General features: G+C 43.9%; 1 protein-coding gene across 9 annotated transcripts in view; it reads left to right on the top strand.

Annotated features, from left to right (window-relative positions):
- The window catches only part of LIMCH1 (LIM and calponin homology domains 1), a 627,082-nt gene that overhangs the window by 551,450 nt on the left and 56,258 nt on the right, over positions 1–19,374 (top strand). For 8 of the 9 annotated variants that reach the window (XM_033946571.1, XM_033946527.1, XM_033946545.1 and 5 more), the window contains 3 exons: positions 6,067–6,215; positions 11,339–11,460; positions 18,531–18,657. In XM_033946571.1, coding sequence (XP_033802462.1) covers positions 6,067–6,215; positions 11,339–11,460; positions 18,531–18,657 — 398 coding nt within the window. The remainder of the gene's footprint in view (positions 1–6,066; positions 6,216–11,338; positions 11,461–18,530; positions 18,658–19,374) is intronic. The other variant, XM_033946536.1, reaches the window with a different exon arrangement.

Below are 19,374 nucleotides of genomic sequence, written 5' to 3'. Positions count from 1 at the left end.
CCCGCACCACTACGCCAGTGGCCACCCCCTCGGTACCGATGAATACTTCGATGCCGGTCTTATCGGCACAGTCTACGCTCCAAACCTGCGCGGCTGAGGACCCATCCCGACCCCAGGATCGACACCGATCGTCTCGGGACCGGGATCGGCACCACTCCTCCAGGGATGGAGATCGGCACCGGTCTTCATCCCCCGGCACCGTATCCATGAGATCTGGTAAATCCCTGTCTAAGACCCGTCATGCGGAACCGGCTGTCAGAGACCCTGACCTATGGGAGCAATCCCCTCTCGGTACCGAGGAGGATGCCTCTTCCACTGATGAGGAACCCTCTATGGCTGAATCCACCGCCAAACCAGAGCAGTCCTCATTTACAAAATTCCTTAGGGAGATGTCTGGGGCTCTTTCCATCCCACTTGAGTCCGACTCCAAGAAGTCCCAGGCCTTTTTAGAAGCCTTGGACTTCGATCAACCTCCCAAGGAATTTCTCAAACTCCCCGTTCATGATATTCTACGGGAGACATTTTATAAGAACTTAGAGAACCCCCTTACTGTGCCAGGTGCCCCTAAGAAACTGGACAGTTTATACCGGGTTATCCCTATCCCGGGATTCGATAAACCCCAGTTGCCACATGAGAGCCTACTGGTAGAGTCCACTCTCAAAAAATCTCATGGTTCCAGTGTCTATGCCTCCACCCCTCCTGGCAGAGAAGGTAAGACAATGGATAAATTTGGAAAACGCCTGTACCAGAATGCCATGCTGGCTAGCAGAGCCAACAACTACTCTTTTCATTTCTCCTTTTACATGAAACATCTGGTACAACAACTCTCAGCTCTGCAGAAGTACATTCCTGAACGCAAGGTTCCGTTGTTTCAGCAACAAATTTCCACTCTCCTTCAGCTTAGGAAGTTCATGGTGCGCTCTATCTATGACTCCTTCGAGCTCTCTTCTCGAGCCTCTGCTCTGGCAATTGCCATGCGACGCCTGGCCTGGCTGAGGGTATCTGATCTGGATGTGAACCACCAAGACCGCCTTGCCAACGCACCCTGTCTTGGTGATGAACTTTTTGGGGAGTCTCTAGATACCACCACCCAAAAACTTTCGGCTCATGAGACAAGATGGGACACCCTCATTAAGCCTAAAAAGAAGACTCCGCCGTCCCGCCCATACAGACCCCAGTCTTCTTATCAGCGTCGTTTCTCTGCTAGGCCACTTAACCCGCCTCAACAGCAATCTCGTCGGCCTCGCCAACAGCAACAACAACACTCCCAGGCTCGCTCACAATCTCATCAGACAGCTAAGCCTCTCCCTCAAACCAAGCCTCCCCAGCCCTTTTGACTCCTTTCTCCAGGGCATAGCCAGTCTCCAACCCTCGCTGCCTCTGCCTCAACCTATAGGAGGCCGCCTCACCATCTTCCTACCACGCTGGGAGGCCATCACTTCAGACCTGTGGGTTCTAAACATCATCCGTCACGGATACTCACTAAGGTTCCAGACTCTTCCTGCAGATCATCCTCCCGTAGAGTCTGCTTCTCACTCCTCCCAAACTCCACTCCTCCTCAGGGAGGTCCAATCCCTCCTCCTTCTCAATGCCATCGAAGAAGTTCCACCAGACCAAAGAGGTCAGGGATTTTACTCCCGCTACTTCCTGGTACCCAAGAAAACGGGGGATCTTCGCCCTATCCTCGACCTCAGGAACCTCAACAAGTGTTTGGTCAAGGAAAAGTTCAGGATGCTCTCCCTTGCCACGCTTTATCCTCTTCTGTCTCAACACGACTGGCTATGTTCCCTGGACCTCAAGGAGGCCTACACTCACATTCCAATACATCAGGCTTCACGTCGCTACCTCCGATTCCAGATACTGAATCTCCACTATCAGTACAAAGTGCTACCCTTTGGTCTCGCATCATCACCCAGGGTGTTCACCAAGTGCCTGATTGTGGTAGCGGCCTGTCTCAGGTCCCACAACCTACAAGTGTTCCCCTACTTAGACGACTGGTTGGTGACAGCAGCAACATCTCCTCTTGTGCTACATTCAACTCACCACACCATCTCTCTCCTCCATCTCTTGGGGTTCGAGATCAATTATCCCAAGTCGCATCTGCTTCCCACACAACGCCTTCAGTTCATCGGGGCACTTCTCGATACCAACTCCATGAGAGCGTTCCTTCCAGCCGATCGGCACAAGACACTGCTTCACCTTTGTCGGCAGGTGCTCCTGCGACCATCCATCCCAGCTCGCCAGATGATGATTCTTCTGGGTCACATGGCCTCCACAGTCCATGTGGTTCCTCTGGCGCGACTCCACCTCAGGATACCGCAATGGACCCTCGCCAACCAATGGTCACAGACCAGGGACCCTCTTTCTCATCCCATCTCTGTGACATCATCTCTTCAGCAATCTCTTCAATGGTGGTTGAACTCTGCAAATCTTTCCAGGGGCCTCCTTTTGCATCCACCTCCTCATTCCATGATCATCACCACGGACGCCTCCCCCTATGCATGGGGGGCTCACATTGGGGATCTGCGCACCCAGGGACTTTGGACCCCTCAGGAGCGTCAACATCACATCAATTTCCTGGAGCTCAGAGCCATGTTCTTTGCTCTCAAGGCCTTCCAGCACCTTCTCTATCCTCAGGTTCTTCTCCTGTGCACGGACAACCAAGTCGCCATGTACTACATCAACAAGCAAGGCGGCACCGGATCTCGTCTCCTTTGTCAGGAGGCCCTCCGAATTTGGACCTGGGCCACAGCCCACAATCTTTTTCTCAAAGCAGTCTATATCCAGGGCGAACAGAACTCCCTGGCCGACCAGCTCAGCCGCATCCTTCAACCTCACGAGTGGACCCTGGATCCTCCCACTCTCCACTCCATCTTTGCTCGATGGGGCACTCCACAGGTGGACCTCTTTGCAGCTCCTCACAACCATCAGCTGCCCCAGTTCTGCTCCAGACTCTACTCTCCTCATCGTCTGGCACCGGATGCATTCCTACTCGACTGGACGGATCGGTTCCTCTATGCCTTCCCTCCACTTCCTCTGATGTTGCGGACCCTGTTCAAGCTCCGCAAGGACAGGGCCACCATGATTCTCATCGCCCCTCGGTGGCCCAGACAACATTGGTTCTCCCTCCTGCTTCAGCTCAGTTCCAGGGATCCCATTCCTCTACCTGTGTTTCCTACTCTTCTTACACAGCAACATCAGTCTCTACTGCATCCCAATCTGTCTTCGCTCCACCTGACAGCTTGGTTTCTCTCGGGCTGACCTCTCCAGAAAACCTGTCTCAGCCAGTCCGTCGCATTTTGGATGCCTCCAGGAAACCCTCCACACTCCAATGTTACCATCAGAAGTGGACCCGGTTCTCCGCTTGGTGTCTTCTTCATCATCACAATCCCACCTCTCTGGCGGTGGAAACTGTACTGGACTATTTGCTCTCTCTCTCCGACGCTGGCCTCAAGTCGACCTCAATCAGAGTCCACCTCAGTGCCATCACTGCGTTTCATGAGCCTATCCTTGGAAAACCCCTCACGGCTCATCCTCTGGTTTCCCGGTTCATGAGAGGCCTCTTCAATATCAAACCACCTCTTCAGCCTCCCCCAGTCGTCTGGGACCTCAATGTGGTTTTGTCAGCCCTCATGAAACCTCCTTTTGAGCCTCTGGCTACTACCTCGCTCAAACTTCTCACATGGAAGGTGCTTTTCCTCATTGCCATCACCTCTGCCAGGAGGGTTAGTGAGCTACATGCACTGGTCGCCGATCCACCGTTCACTGTTTTTCACCATGACAAGGTGGTTCTGCGTACCCATCCTAAATTCCTTCCTAAGGTGGTTTCAGCCTTTCACCTCAACCAGTCCATCGTGCTGCCTGTTTTCTTCCCTAAACCCCATTCTCATCCTGGGGAACAGGCTCTTCACACGCTGGATTGTAAGCGTGCCCTGGCGTACTACCTTGACCGTACCAGGGCTCACCGCTCCTCTCCTCAACTTTTTCTGACCTTCGATCCTAATCGTCTGGGTCACCCTGTATCTAAACGAACGCTGTCCAATTGGCTTGCTGCCTGTATTACGTTCTGTTATGCTCGGGCCGGCCTGTCACTGGAAGGACCTGTCACGGCCCACAGGGTCAGAGCTATGGCTGCTTCTGTGGCTTTCCTCCGTTCCACTCCTATTGAGGAAATCTGCAAGGCGGCCACTTGGTCTTCAGTTCACACATTCACTACTCACTACTGTCTGGATGCCTTCTCCAGACGGGATGGACACTTTGGTCAATCTGTGTTACAAAATTTATTTTCCTAATGGCCAACCATCCCTCCTCCCTCTCTGTTAGCTTAGAGGTCACCCATACGTTAAGAATATGCTGCCTGCTTGTCCTGGGATAAAGCACAGTTACTTACCGTAACAGGTGTTATCCAGGGACAGCAGGCAGATATTCTTACGACCCACCCACCTCCCCGGGTTGGCTTCTTAGCTGGCTTATCCTAACTGGAGACCACGCACTCCTCCGTCGGGCGGGAAGGCACTCGCGCATGCGCGGTGCGGCCAACTAGAACTTTCTAGTTAAAAAGGTCCGTACCGGGGCTCCGTCGGTGACGTCACCCATACGTTAAGAATATCTGCCTGCTGTCCCTGGATAACACCTGTTACGGTAAGTAACTGTGCTTTTTTGTCTGTGGCAGCCCTTGGAAGTTTCAGTGCTCTACCCACATACTGGGCACCATTAGGACTATTGTTTCTGCAGCCAACTTGCCCAGATAGGTATGCAGGCATTGGTGCTGAATCTCACCAGAGCCCTCCTAACTTCCAGGACTGCAAGGGCTCTAACCCGCCACTGCCTAGACATTGCTGCCATGGTCAGAGCTGCTATTCAGGCTAAAATCAGCAAATGTGGATAATGATAAAAGCACTGAATAACTGTTTGAACTGCTAGGGCGGTTTGTTTCATTGGAAAGTTTTTAAACAGTTCTTCAGTGTCCTTTATTATTATCCACAATTACCGATTTTAACCTTATACCTTAGGACCCCTGGAGAATACGGTTCAGTTGAAACAAGGCCCGTGTTGGGGCCGTACTTTTCAAGCCAATGTTGATTTTGGAGACTGTACATACAGTATTTATTGAGTTAATGTGTATGTGTGTGTATATATATATACATATATATATACACACACACATATTGGTTAGGTATTATGGGAATGAAACTGAAACACTCTCAGCTGACATTACAATAAAATGCATATTTTGGCCATCTTTAGTAAATAAGTTGCAAGTTTGCAAGTTATTATGCTGAACTGAATATATACTATCATGTGCTGCTATCAGCCACCAAACTATTAATTTACATTATACACACACATATTTGCATCTGAAAAATCTGAAAAGCACCAGCTTTTATATATATATATATATATATATATACATACACACACACACACACACACACATTAACTCAATAAATCCCGGCATCACGAACACTTATTTTGTGGACTGGAAGCAATGTTTTTTCATCAGCTGGTGCTTTTCAGATGCAAATATGTGTGTGTATAATATAAATTAATAGTTTGGTGGCTGATAGCAGCACATGATAGTATATATTCAGTTCAGCATACTAACTTGCAAACTTGCAACTTATTTACTAAAGATGGCCAAAATATGCATTTTATTGTAATGTCAGCTGAAAGTGTTTCAGTTTCATTCCCATAATACCTAACCAATATAGTTTTTTTTTTTAATTGCATCTTAACATACCCTCCCTCGTTTTACATAGCCGCTTTAGGCTTTTTTATTTCCGGCCATAGCGGTATGAGCTCCAACACTTATGAGCGTCGGAGCTAATACTGCCGCAGCCGACGATTAAAAAAGCCTAAAGTGCCTTTGTAAAAGGAGTCCATAATTATTTAACATGCAGGGGATGTGTATGTGTTGGGAGGGTTATTTTTGTTTTAAGGATTATAGTGATTTGTTTTGAAGCCTAGTAAATGTGAGGGAGCATTAAATGGTTGTAAAAGATTTTCTAAACGTGTCTATATGATCTAATGTTTTAATACTGTAATTGTCTTCCTGGCTGTTGCCAGCAGGTGGCAGAGTCAAGCTCAAGAGTTGGTCAAGCAAAAGAAAAGAAAACAGAGGTCGTGAGAGAGCAGCAGCAAGATTTAATGTGGGACTTGGATGAAGGATCATTTCACAGGAGCCAAGAAGGTGAAATGCAGAAGGAAAAGAGGAGGTAATGTTGAAACATAGCTTTGCTTCATAATGGCAGTATAATAATGCCAGCAGAATTCTGATCATGGCTCAAATTGATACAATATTAATGTCCTACGGCTCTTACTGGTACTGTATTATATTTTTTGTAAATAAGAGTATATGATGGTAACTGGTTTTAGTATTATGTTTCCATTTTATTAATGTAAGAAAATGTTATTTTTGTTTATTTTTTTAATATTATCTATGTATGCTTGTGATGCATTCACCCCTTCATCTCTGAACACGCTACCTAGACCTTTGTCCACAGCCTTGTAACCTCAAGTTTAGGGCTCCTTTTACTAAGCTGCTTTAGCGTTTTTAGCGCACGCAGCATTTTAGCGCACGCTAAACCCGCGCAACGCAGCTAGAACTAATGCCAGCTCAATGCTGGCGTTAGCGTCTAGCGCACGGGGCAATTTAGCGCGTGCTATTCCGCAAGTTAATGCCCTAACGCGGCTTAGTAAAAGGAGCCCTTAGACTCTGCAATTTACTTCTAACAGGTCCCCCACTGAACCGCCTCTTCCCCTGCAATCTATGCAAAACTCTTCTGCCAACCTTGCTACACTCACATTACCTCTGTCCTCAAATTACTTCACTGGCTTCCTATCCACCTTCGCCTACAGTTCAAACTCCTATTAACTAACGTACAAGTGTGTTCATTCTGCAGCCCTTCTGTATCTCGCCTCTCTTGTCTGTCATCCCTGAGAACTCCGTTTCATCTGAACCCTTCTCCTCCCCTGCCAATTCCAGACTTTGTTCTTTTCACCTCGCTGCCCCCATATGCCTGGAATAGACTACCTGAGCCCGTGTCGCATCCCTTCCCTTTCCTTGTTCAGAAATAGACGGATAGCCAACCTTTTTGAGATTGCCTTCAATGCATAATCCTCTCCCTTTACTCATAGGCCTAGCCAGCAGTTTAACCATCCCCTGTTAACTGTAATCCCTACCCTGGCATCCTATTTGTCTTGATTAATTAGATTGTAAACTCATTTGAGCAGGGACTGTCTTCTTCCTGACTCTACAGTGCTGCATGTATCTGGTAGCGCTCTGGAGATAATGTATAGTAGTAGTAGTCTACTTGGATCCACAGATAGAATAGGTAACAACTATGTCACAGTCTCTGGGAAAACATGACTGAAATTACTAAACTTTAGTAATGTTTTCCCAGAGATGGTCACATATTTTTAAAATGAAGCAATAAATAAGTGAGTAAATAAATAACATTTCAGCTGTTGGCGAAGTGAGCAGAAAACTGGAACTGTGGTCTATGAATCAGAAATAAGGAGTCCTAGTCCCTGCCTCCTAAAAAACGGCCACCGATTACATGTCATGACGCCACTTACAGAACTGCAGCTACGTGAAAGGTAGGCGCTAGATATGTAGGACAGGGTTTAAAAGGCCTACATTTCAGGCACCTACCTTTCGTGAGAATAACGGCACCATTTACAGAATCTGGGCTTCAATGATCAATGGTGAATATCAGCTTAGGGTTACCATATGGCTCCACAAAAAAGGAGGATGGATTGAGACATCCGGGTTTTACTTCCATTGGAAAGAATGGAAATAAAACCCAAATAAGAACATAAGAATTGCCGCTGCTGGGTCCTCTTTACTTCCATTGTTTTCAGTGGAAGTAAAATCCGGATGTCCCAATCCGTCTTCCTTTCTCTGAAGCCATATGGTAACCCTATGTCAGCGGATAAAATCCAATCAAGGTACATATTAAAAAGCTGCAATACAAAGCTGAGCCCTCACTAATTTCATATAAGGGAGCCTAAGGGGCCCTTTTACTAAACAATGTTAAGCGCTTACTCTCAGATTTTATACATGACACCCGGCTTTGGGCATGCTGCTGAGTAGTGCTGCCCAATTCAGGGGAAAAAAAAATTCGATTCGATTCAGCCTATTGAATTGGTGTTTTGATTCGATTCGATTTTCCTGCCCAATTGGGTGGTTTTTTTTCAAACATCATGGTGGGTTTATTTTAAAGCCTCTTTACCCCTTTTCCTTCTCCTAACCACACTGGTGCTGTGGTGTAAACAGAATTAACAAACAAAAAAGACTTTTCCTCTCTCTGTTAAATCCTAGCTCTTTGTTAAATCCTAGCTCTCTGTTAAATCCTGTTAAATCACGTTTGCGGTCTAACACCAGCTCTGGCAGGATACATGTTTCAAATCTGACATATTGTAATCACAAAACAGAAAATAAAATTAGTTTTTCTACCTTTTGTTGTCTGGTCATTATTCAAATCCTGTTGGTCCCAGGCTCTGGTTGTCTTCTGATAACTTGCTTGCCAGGGTCTCCTTCTTTCTTCTTTCTCTGTGCTAACCATCCATCTCTGTCCTCCCCTTCCGTTTCCCTTCCCTCCCCAGGAGGTCTGGCATCTTTCCTTTTTTTTGTCTCCCTCCACAGATCCACCTTTTCTTACCTCCCCCTGAAGGCCTGTCCCCCCCCCTTGAAGGCCTGCATGTACCCCCCCGAAGGCCTATACTCCACCCCTGAAGGCCTGATCAATTTTCCTAATTTTAGCAGCTTGCAATAAGATCACTGGCGCTAGCGATCTTTGCAAGCTGCCATATGATTTTGGAGTGTCTTCTCTCCGCTGCATTCCCGCCCCTCCTCTGACATCAGAGAAGGGGCGGGACCACGGCAGAGAGAAGAGAGCTCCGAAGCTGTACGGCGATCTTATTGCAGGCTGCTGAAATTAGGAAAATTGATTCCGGGAGGCCAGTGGGGAAGACGGACAGCACAGCAGCGGGAGGCCAGCGGATAAGCCATTTCCCACCTCCCCACTCGCCCTCTAAAGCAGGAGCGGCAGGCCAGCAAGAGGCAGCGCTGCCGCTCCTGCTTTAGGGGGGAGGGTCAGTCAACGAATCAGGAGGCCGATTTTTTTTGTCCTAGTAAATCAATTCGAATCAATTCACCTGAAGTGAATCGGTGAATCGATTTGAATCGGGCAGCACTACTGCTGAGATGCATGCACAAATTAACTGGTCAATGATCTCTTAGCCATCAATAATTGTGTGCCAGCAACTAATTATTAACGATAATTTAAAATTTATGTAAAAATTTGGCTGCACGCTGTTCCATAAAGCAGGGCGCCTAACTCCCATAATGCATATATCAAAATGGGGTGTGGCCATGAGAAGTGCATGAGCATAATAGGGGCATTCCCAAAAATTATGCGCAGAGTAATGGGACACCAAGTAAGCATGCCTAACTCGGGAGCCAGCCTTTATGCCAGGTTTCAGCAGGCATTAGTCTGATGTCCAAAGTTAGGTGCAATAATTGAAGCTATGTGCTATTCTACAAAGTGTGTGTGTCTTTTATAGAATAGTGCTTGATGCTGTATTTTTGGGTGCTATATTTAGAAATTTCCCCTTAACCCTTGGTTTACCTTACAATAACTATTAGTAAAGAGCTGCATTAAGGGGCTTTGATGTCATTTAGCAGTTACCACTTGGCAAATTGTTCATTAAGGGCTAGATTCACTAAGCAAACCGATCGTGTACCAAAGTTTCAATGCACCAGTGCTTGTAGTCTATAATGGCTTAGGCATACCTAAGTGCCATTACAGAATTAGCGCTAAACAGGTCCCATTGTGGCACCTGTATCAATGCACCGAGCTATTGAATTGTCCAAATAGACATGGATTTCATAAAAAGAAGAGTTGTATAAAATTGAAATAGTCAAACTTTTAAATGTAATTATAATTAGAGCCTCCTTCCACCTCCCAACCTAGCTTTACCCCTACCCGCATATATCCTGATATTAATTCTTTGGTGGTGAGTATTATGTGGGTTTTGGATGATATTCATTGCTGAGGTCTGCGTAACTCTTGTATTAAGGCACGCTAACCGATTTAGCGCACGCTAAATGCTAAGGCATCCATTATATTCTTTTGGCGCCTTAGCATTTAGCACACACTAAATCAGTTAGCGCACCTTAATAAAAGGCCCCCCTAAGTTAATTTAGGACAGCTTTTGATTGGCTGTGATGGCCATTATTTATTTTTGCAGAAAACCCGGCATATTTCTAGTATTGGAGAAAACAGCAAATCCTGGTCCTTCTGCTTTGCCTTCCATGCTGTTATATTAATATCTGAAATCTTGGTAACTATTTAGAACTTGCCCTTAATGGATTTGGACTGGAGTAGCAAGCCGCACCACAGCTTGTAAAAGTCTTCTGCTATACATACACATGTTCATTGGGATGATCCTGTTCTAGATGGCAGTGAAAATCTGTATACTTGTCATTTAAGGCGGTGCCATGTGGTTTTGTTGATATTGGGAATTTACATTCTTTTTCCTTATTTTGTCTCTGAGTTGATGACACAGAGTTGGAGAACAGGATATGTCTCAGTAGATCACATCAAAGTAAAGCAATAAATGAAAGCAGAGAAAATTAGACAGAAAACTAGAAAATATAATCTTTTTTGTTTGAAATTGATCTGTCCTACTCATTTGCCGGTGAACTATAGCCCCAGAAACATGTTACCTGTAAACTGACAGCCATGTTCTGTTTTTTTACTGTTGGCCAGTTGATTAGCATTTTACTGGATACACCCCACTTGTAAAACAGAGCTTTTCAAACTTTGGGTCACAAAATCTTCATTTAGGGCTGTGACCTAAGGTAGGCCAATAAAAATCATCATGTTCTTTCCATTGAGCCAATACTATAATTATGCCTGTTCAGGCCCCATGGAAGATGGAGGTAAAAACCACAAGGGAAGGAATGACCCTACATACAGAAAAGTCCATGCAAAAAGTAGGGTCAAGAAAAATGGTAAGCAAAACCACAAGTTTATTCAGAAACTCATGTAATGGAGTAAAGCTGACTACCTTTGCTTGGACTTTATTTCTTTTTCATGGGGTCTTTCCTTTGCTTGGAAGATAGGACATGATGGCAGTGTTGGCTGTGAGGCTGTAGGAGGGCTGGAAGCAGCAGAATGGATGAAAGTCTAGGCTTCTAGGGGTCATGTGTTTTTTGTGGTCTCAATTTATGTTTGATATGCACTGTTATAAAATGTGGCTTTTGTGTCGTGAACATAGCACAATATGTGCTTTTAGAAAAAAATCCCTGAATTGTGTTGTATATTTGCAGTGTAAATAAAATGATAGCAGGACATCAAGAGTCACTATCTCAGAAAATGAGTGAGCAAAGACAGCAGAGGTTGATGACCAGACAAGACTTGCCTGCTAAAATGAACCTGAATCTTCTCCCAGGTGAGTTTCCTTTTTATTTTTGCTGACTCAGCAGAAACAGAAAAGCTTTATACAGAAAGGGCTAAAAATATCTGTCTGTCTTGGGGTCAAAATAATTCTGAAAGTGTAGCGGAATAAGATGAATTTTAGCATATGGGAAAAAGCAGTTAAGACACATCAAGTTAAAAAAATGGGCTAAATTGGACTGATGGGTTCCAGAAAAATAAGCTACAATAAAATATGGCTCAACACATTTCTATGGGAAAAGTTTACACTTCTACAGCATAGAAAGTTACACAGTAAAACGAAGCATCTATTGTCCTCCAATAGCTGATTCTACTCTCTGGGATATCCTCTTACAATCCCTTAGTGATGCACTTTCACTATTCTACCATATTCATTTTAGGCAACTTCAATGCTCATGTGGACGTTCATTCTAACTCGTATAAATCGATTTCTCTCATATCACTCATGTCTGCCTTAGATTTTCAACAATTTGTCAATATGTCAACTCATTGTGCAGGACACACACTCAATCTTATCTTTATGAGGGCATCATCCTCTTTCTCACTTCGGCCAATTACTACTACACCTATATCATGTTCATATCATGTCATGGTATCCATTTCGCCTTCTCCTCTACACTATGTCCATTTCTCCCTCTCTCATCATTCTCACTCATCCTGCAACAATTTTCCTTCCTTCCTCCCCAGCACCTTTCCTTTCCCTCCCCTTCTCCTTCACGTCCAGCAGCACCTTTCCCTTCCCCTCCCCTTCTGCCAAGGTCTAACAGTACCTCTTCTCCCTTCCCTTTCCCTTCCACTTGTCCAGCAGCACCTCTCCCTCTCCCTATCTCCAGCAGTACCCCTTCTCCATGTCCAGCAGTACCTCTCCTCCCATATCCAGCAATACCTCGCCTCTCCTTAGCGGCAGCTCACTGTGTGCTTTTTACTTCCCCACATAGCTTCCGCTAGCATTAGTTTAGCCACGGTTCCATCAAGCAGCCTTGGGGGCCTTTGCTAGGCAGGCCTGCCTCAGATGATGTCACTTCCTCTTTTGTCGGAGGCAGGCCGGCCTAGCAAAAATCTGAGGCTGCCTGATGGAATCACCAGCCAAACTAACGCTAGCGGTAACTGTGTGGGGAAGTTAAATGCACACAGTGAGCTGCCACTGCTAGTACAGGGGGAAGAGAGGCTGGGGAGAGAAGACAAGGAAGGCGGGAAATACATGATGGCAGAATGAAGTTGGGAGACATACAGTCCCAGCACCACATATAAGCAACGGCAGAAGGAAGTTGGGAGACATGCGGCACCTACCCTATGACAGTGGTGTGTGTACCCCCTGGGGTACGTGTACTGCGTGTTGAGAACCTCTGCTCTAGACCTTCCGTAAGCTTTGCTACATCACACCTCATGTTAGGAACAGCTTCCCAGGTTCTACCCTGTTGCAGATTTGGTGTCATCTGCAAAGTAACAAACTCTTCCCAGAAGAGCTTACACAAAAAATATTAGAAAGAACCAGACCGAAAACTAATCCCTGTGACACACTACTGCTAACACATCTATTCTCAGAGTGCACTTTGTGTACATAAGAACATAAGAATTGCCGCTGCTGGGTCAGACCAGTGGTCCATTGTGCCCAGCAGTCCGCTCACGCGGCGGTCCTTAGGTCAAAGACCAGTGCCCTAACTGAGACTAGACTTACCTGAATATGTTCTGGTTCAGCAGGAACTTGTCTAACTTTGTCTTGAATCCCTGAAGGGTGTTTTCCCCTATAACAGCCTCCGGAAGAACTTTCCAGTTTTCCACCATTCTTTGGGTGAAGAAGAACTTCCTTACATTTGTACAGAATCTATCCCCTTTTAACTTTAGAGAGTGCCCTCTCGTTCCCTCTACCTTAGAGAGGGTGAACAACCTGTCTTTATCTCTAAGTCTATTCCCTTCATTATCTTGAACGTTTCGATCATGTCCCCTCTCAGTCTCCTCTTTTCAAGGGAGAAGAGGCCCAGTTTCTCTAATCTCTCACTGTATGGCAACTCCTCCAGCCCCTTAACCATTTTAGTCGCTCTTCTCTGGACCCTTTCGAGTAGTACTGTGTCCTTCTTCATGTACAGTGACCAGTGCTGGACGCAGTATTCCATGTGAGGGCATACCATGGCCGGTACAGCAGCATTATAACCTACTCCAATCTGTTCGTGACCCCCTTCTTAATCATTCCTAGCATTCTTTTGGCCCTTTTTGCCGCCACCACGCATTGCGTGGACAGCTTCATTGACTTGTCAACCAGTACTCCCAAGTCTCTTTCCTGGGGTGTCTCTACAAGTACTGCACCGGACATCCTGTATTCGTGTATAAGATTTTTGTTACCAATATGCATCACCTTACACTTATCCATGTTAAACCTCATTTGTCATATCGCAGCCCATTTCTCGAGAGTGTTTATGTCACATTGCAGGTCTTTGCAATCCTCCTGCATCTTCACTACTCTGAATAATTTCATATTGCCTGCAAATTTAATCACCTCGCTCGTCGTACCAATTTCCAGGTCATTTATAAATATGTCACCTCTCAATCACCTCTCATTCAACCTGTTTCTGACCTGGTCAGTCACTTTAGAACCCATCCAGCCAACAATTTCTTGAAGTATTCCCCTTGTAAATAATTTAGGGGTTTTGCAGCTTCCTCCCAATTACCAATCCAATCAATGAAATGAATATATAGATAAAAAGAGCTTTGGGCATCCCATGATTCTTTTGTGAGTTTTATTCTGGGATAATATAACAGTCAACATTGGCACGCACAATAAATAAAACATATTTTAATTAAAAGCAAACAATTGATTGTGCAACCAGTAATCATTTTTTTACCTCATGTATGCTGCATCTCTGAAGGATTGCCCATGGCACAGGCCCAGCACTTCTTCTTTGTGAGGTACACCAGCCTTTAGGAATGCATGTAGAGAATAGTTTATGAGGCAGTAAGGGACATAGCAAGCACCTCAAAAGAAGGGGATTCTTTGACAATGAGCAGAGAGAGAGAGAGAACACAAAGGAGAAAGTTAGATGACAGGGCATTCATTTCAGAAGGCTTTCCATTTGTCTCAGCACATCTTTTATCCTCTTCCTTGCGCCTTATCAGATTAGTAAGCAAAGGGAAACGATTGTAAAACATCGCAATGTGATTGGTTTTTCCCAGAGTCACTGGCACAAACTGCCAAATCAGAGTTTTCCCGGTTGGAATCGGCCATTTTCCTGGCATCACCCAGCAGATGAGAGAAGGAAGACAGGCTGTGTGCGAGATATCTCCTAAGGCCCCTGGCTCTTTCCTCAGGGGGGTGGGGGGTCTGCATTCCTTCAATATCAGGACTGAAGCAAAGCATTCATCTTTGTATAATTTAGCTCAGCTTTAAATTGCTTTCTAAAGTTAACCCCCTTAGTGTTACATTTTTTAACCTGTTATTTTAATTTTAATCAGTACATACTTATTAATTTTTTGTACTTGATTTTTTTGGAGCAGAAATTCAAGTAAATAAAATCTGATTCAGCATGTGTCAGTTAAAGCACTAGTAGCAGAAAAGCAGAAAAGTAATTCAGGAGTGCAATTAAAACAAACATTGATTATCTCCTTTCTTGGTGTTGATGTTTAATTCCTATATACAGTTTCATAATTGCCTGCTGTAACAAAGGCATGCCCGGCTCAATTATAAATGCAAGCAATCTTTCTGAAAAGTCTGGGAGTCTTACATTCAGTCCCTTGCCCTCAAGGCCAGGAGCCTTATACTTAATTCCTTTTAGTGTTGTGCTTTCTGGGAGGGGCGGGAGAGGGCAGTGTTTCCCTTAGAATGGTACCACTGGGTAGCGAGTGAGTGTGTGTATGTGTATGGGTTGTTTTAGGTTTTTTTTTAGTTTTTTTTTGGGGGGGTTAGGGGTATATCATCATTTAGTGAAGAAGCTAAAAAAAAATACTCCAAAAGAAAAAGAAAGCCAATAAATCACCTTGGATTTCAGAAGAAACCAGAAAAGTAGCAGAAGAAAGAAGAGATGCAAAACTTATCTGGTGATAGAGAAAAAGTATCACAAGTGTTTCAATGTCAAGTTCGGCAAGACAAAGAATGATATCTCAAGGATGTTTGTCAGAAAATTGAAGCAGAACATGTAAATGGAAGAAACAGATTAGCTTTTCAGGAGATTAAGGAGATTGCGGCAGAAATTCCAGCCAAGACTGGGGTTGCTTAAAGATGCCAACGGAATGATATTGAATGATCCAGAAAGCATTAAAAAGAGATGGAAAGAATATACGGATTGTTTATACAAACATGGCAATGAGGATTACACTGGGGAAATTGAAATGGAAACTGAAGCTGAAGAAGAACCAGATATTTTAAAAGAAGTCATAGCAGCGATTAAAGTTTTATCGAAAAACAAGTCATCTGGTATTGATGGTATTTATTTATTTATTCAGTTTTCTATACCGTTCTCCTAAGGGAGCTCAGAACGGTTTACATTAATTTCTTCAGGTACTCAAGGATTTTTTCCCTGTCTGTCATGGTGGGCTCACAATCTTTCTAATGTACCTGGGGCAATGGAGGGATTAACTGACTTGACTAGGGTCACAAGGAGCAACATGGGTTTGAACCTACAACCCCAGGCTGAGGCTGTAGCTTTAACCACTGCACCACACACTCCCTACCAATTGAATTAATGAAGGGCTCAGAAAGTGCTATTGTGGCCTTCACTCGACTGTCAACAGATTTGGAAGGAAAAAACATGGCCAACCAATTGAAGAAGATAACTGTTCATATCTATACCAAAGAAAGGTGACACCAAGGACTGTAACAACTGCAGAACCAATTGCATTAATTCTACACAAATGCTGATGTGTAGAATTAATGAAATGATACAATGAAGGCTCCAACCATACATTGAGTAAGAACTACTCAAAATTCAGGCTGGTTTCAGAAAAAGTCAAGAAAAACAAGAGGCATTATTGCCAATGTTAGATGGATATTGGAGAAGAGCAAAGAATATCAAAACCCCCTATACCTTTGCTTCATTGACTACAGCAAAGCTTTTGATTATGTGGATCACAATAAACTATGGAAAATTCTAGTGCAAATGGGAATCCCCAAACACATAAACACATAACTCAGCTGATAGAGAAGGTATATGAAAATCAAGAAGCTGTAGTGAGAGCTGATTACGGCAACACTGATTGGTTTCTAATAAAATGTGGCATCAGGCAAAGATGCATCTTGTTACCTTACCTGTTCAACCTGTGTGGTAAAACCATCTACAGAAAAGCAAATTTGGAAGAAGAGTGTCAGATTAAAAGTTGGTGGCCAAAGTATAAACAACCTGTGCTATGTAGATGATACAACGCTCATCACCAGCAGCAAAGAAGACATGCTGAATCTACTCTAAGAAAAGTAAAAGCCGAAAGTCATAACATGGGATTAAAACTGAACATAAACAAGATAAAGATCATGAACATGGAAAATTATGAGGATTTTGAGTTTGAAGGCGATAAAATAAAAGTTGTAAAGGATTTCAATGTCCTGGGCTCTTTTGTAAACAAAGAAGCAACTAGCAGGGAGGAAATACTCCGCATAATAGCACTTGGTCACTCTTCAATGAAAGATCTCAACAAGATATTCAAAGGCAAGGAGGTAACACTACAAATGAAGATCAGACTTTTCCACGCATTCATTTTCATAGTAGTCAGTTACAGATTCAAAAGCTGGACACTACGGAAACAAGACAGAAAGAAGATTGACTTATTTGAGCTTTGGTGCTGGAGAAGGATTTTAGGTGTGCCGTGGACCGCCAAAAGAACTAACAAATCAATTCTGGAAGAGATCAAACAGGCTATGTCAGTTGAAGCCCAATTGATGACGTTACGACTGTCTTATTTTGATCACATCGTTAGAAGAGAGAAATCACTGAAAAAGGACATCATGTTTGGGAAGATCGAAGGAACCAGGTGAAGAGGGCGACTTGCAATCAGATGGCTGAACACATTGAAAACAACCTTGAGGATGATGCTGGAGGACGTTTCCTGACTAGCACAAAACCGATTTCTTTTTAGATCTGCAATTCATCAAGTCACTAGGTCTCGAGCATGAGTTGATGGCATCTAACAATAACAACAGATCACCATAGTCTGGGGTTAGGTTAATATAGGGAGTAGAATTAGGGGAGTACATAAGAACACAGCTCTCCCCATTTGATGTCTTCCACATTAGGACTATCAGCCTACCCTCTAAGCCAGGGGTGTCAAAGTCCCTCCTCGAGGGCCGTAATCCAGTCGGGTTTTCAGGATTTCCCCAATGAATATGCATTGAAAGCAGTGCATGCACATAGATCTCATGCATATTCATTGGGGAAATCCTGAAAACCCGACTGGATTCCGGCCCTCGAGGACCGACTTTGACACCTGTGCTCTAAGCTTTTAGGTATGGGATAACTGGGTTGAAATTGAGTTGGGCTCGGGTGGTGGGTGGGGGAATTATTGAGAATGGTTTGTTTTTTTTCATTTCGCCCCTTCCATTCTGTTGGCAGGTATTTGTCACCCTCTTTGATATTTCAGAAATATATCATAGCTTCACACAGCTGGGTTAGAGTAGGGTAGACGTCTTATGGAAGATTGATTAGAAAGAAGGAGACTATGGCTGAAATCTTGTTTCTTTTGGGTGTATTCTCATTTATTCTATAGTGCAGTTTCACATCAGTGTTGCTGGAGAATGTCTCCTCTGGTTTTTGGTTTTTTGTTTACAATCTCAATAGATTTAACCATAATTGCCTGCAGTAAGATTCTTTCTGACAATTTCCTAAAATCAAGTTAATTGGTCTGGATTTATTGTGCAAGAGATTTGATAAAATATTTAAACTTCATTGCTGTAGTTTACTGAGCTTTATTTTCAGCATACATTAACACAGCATTTTGAAATTGATAGATAATTTGCTGGATATAGTGATGTCTTCCATGTTACCACAGATTAGAAATATCGTCAGTAAGAACATTGGGTGTATATTCCATTAGTTTATAGCTGTCTTTTACTTTTCTCTGAGAAATCCATATATCATATTATTTCAGACGCTTCTTGGGATCATCAGTTAATGACCAAGGAACCTTCCTGTGCTTCAAATGATGTCAGTCTGAAGACACCTCCTCTGGATTATGGTCTTGGTCACCAGGCTTATTCATTAGGTGGAATCAAAAGGTGAGTAGAAAAGGTTGTGGACAATTTTATGAAGTAGAAAATGGAAGATAAAAGCCAGCTGGTTCACCCAGTTTGCTAAATTATTTTGCTTATCCCTATTTACTTTATTTTGGCCTACTAGGGATATATCCCAGCTGCCAATCATGGAAGTATGGCTCCTTGTGGCATATTACCTTGTATGTAGGCAAGTTGAGGGGTTTTTTGTTTGTTTGTTTGTTTTCCTCTGGTTCTATGCTCTTTTCTATAGATGAGGATTCAGATTCCAATACTTATTCCAACACTCAGAAGCCCTTCATTCCTTTTTTTTTTTTTTTCTTTTCTAACAACTTTATAATAATATAAACAGCTTCTAAAACTGGTGTCAAAACATATGACCACCTACATCCTTGTAACACTGCAGGGTGACACCTTGTTCCCATCAACCTGCTAATGTTGACCTGGTTGGTTCTAGAGGAGATACCGCTTGTTTTTACAAATCCAGTAACCCAGTGATATGTGGTGGTGTTTGCTCATGTTTCTTGTAGCTTCTTTTCAATTTCCTCTTGTTACCTCTCTCTTTGCTTCTGTTTGTGAGGGCATGAAAGCATGTGTTGCTTCTCAGAGCTGCAGGCTGTCCTCTGCATTTGTCCTAAAAATGTTTGAATTCTGTTACAAAACTGGTTTCTATTATACATGCTAGTTATTCCAAACATCAGTAAACAAGTATTGTCTGCCGTC

This window comes from Geotrypetes seraphini, chromosome 1, assembly GCF_902459505.1.
Source record: "Geotrypetes seraphini chromosome 1, aGeoSer1.1, whole genome shotgun sequence".
Taxonomy (NCBI): domain Eukaryota; kingdom Metazoa; phylum Chordata; class Amphibia; order Gymnophiona; family Dermophiidae; genus Geotrypetes; species Geotrypetes seraphini.
Note: the sequence above shows the minus strand (reverse complement) of the source record. Positions and strands in the feature narration are given on the sequence as shown.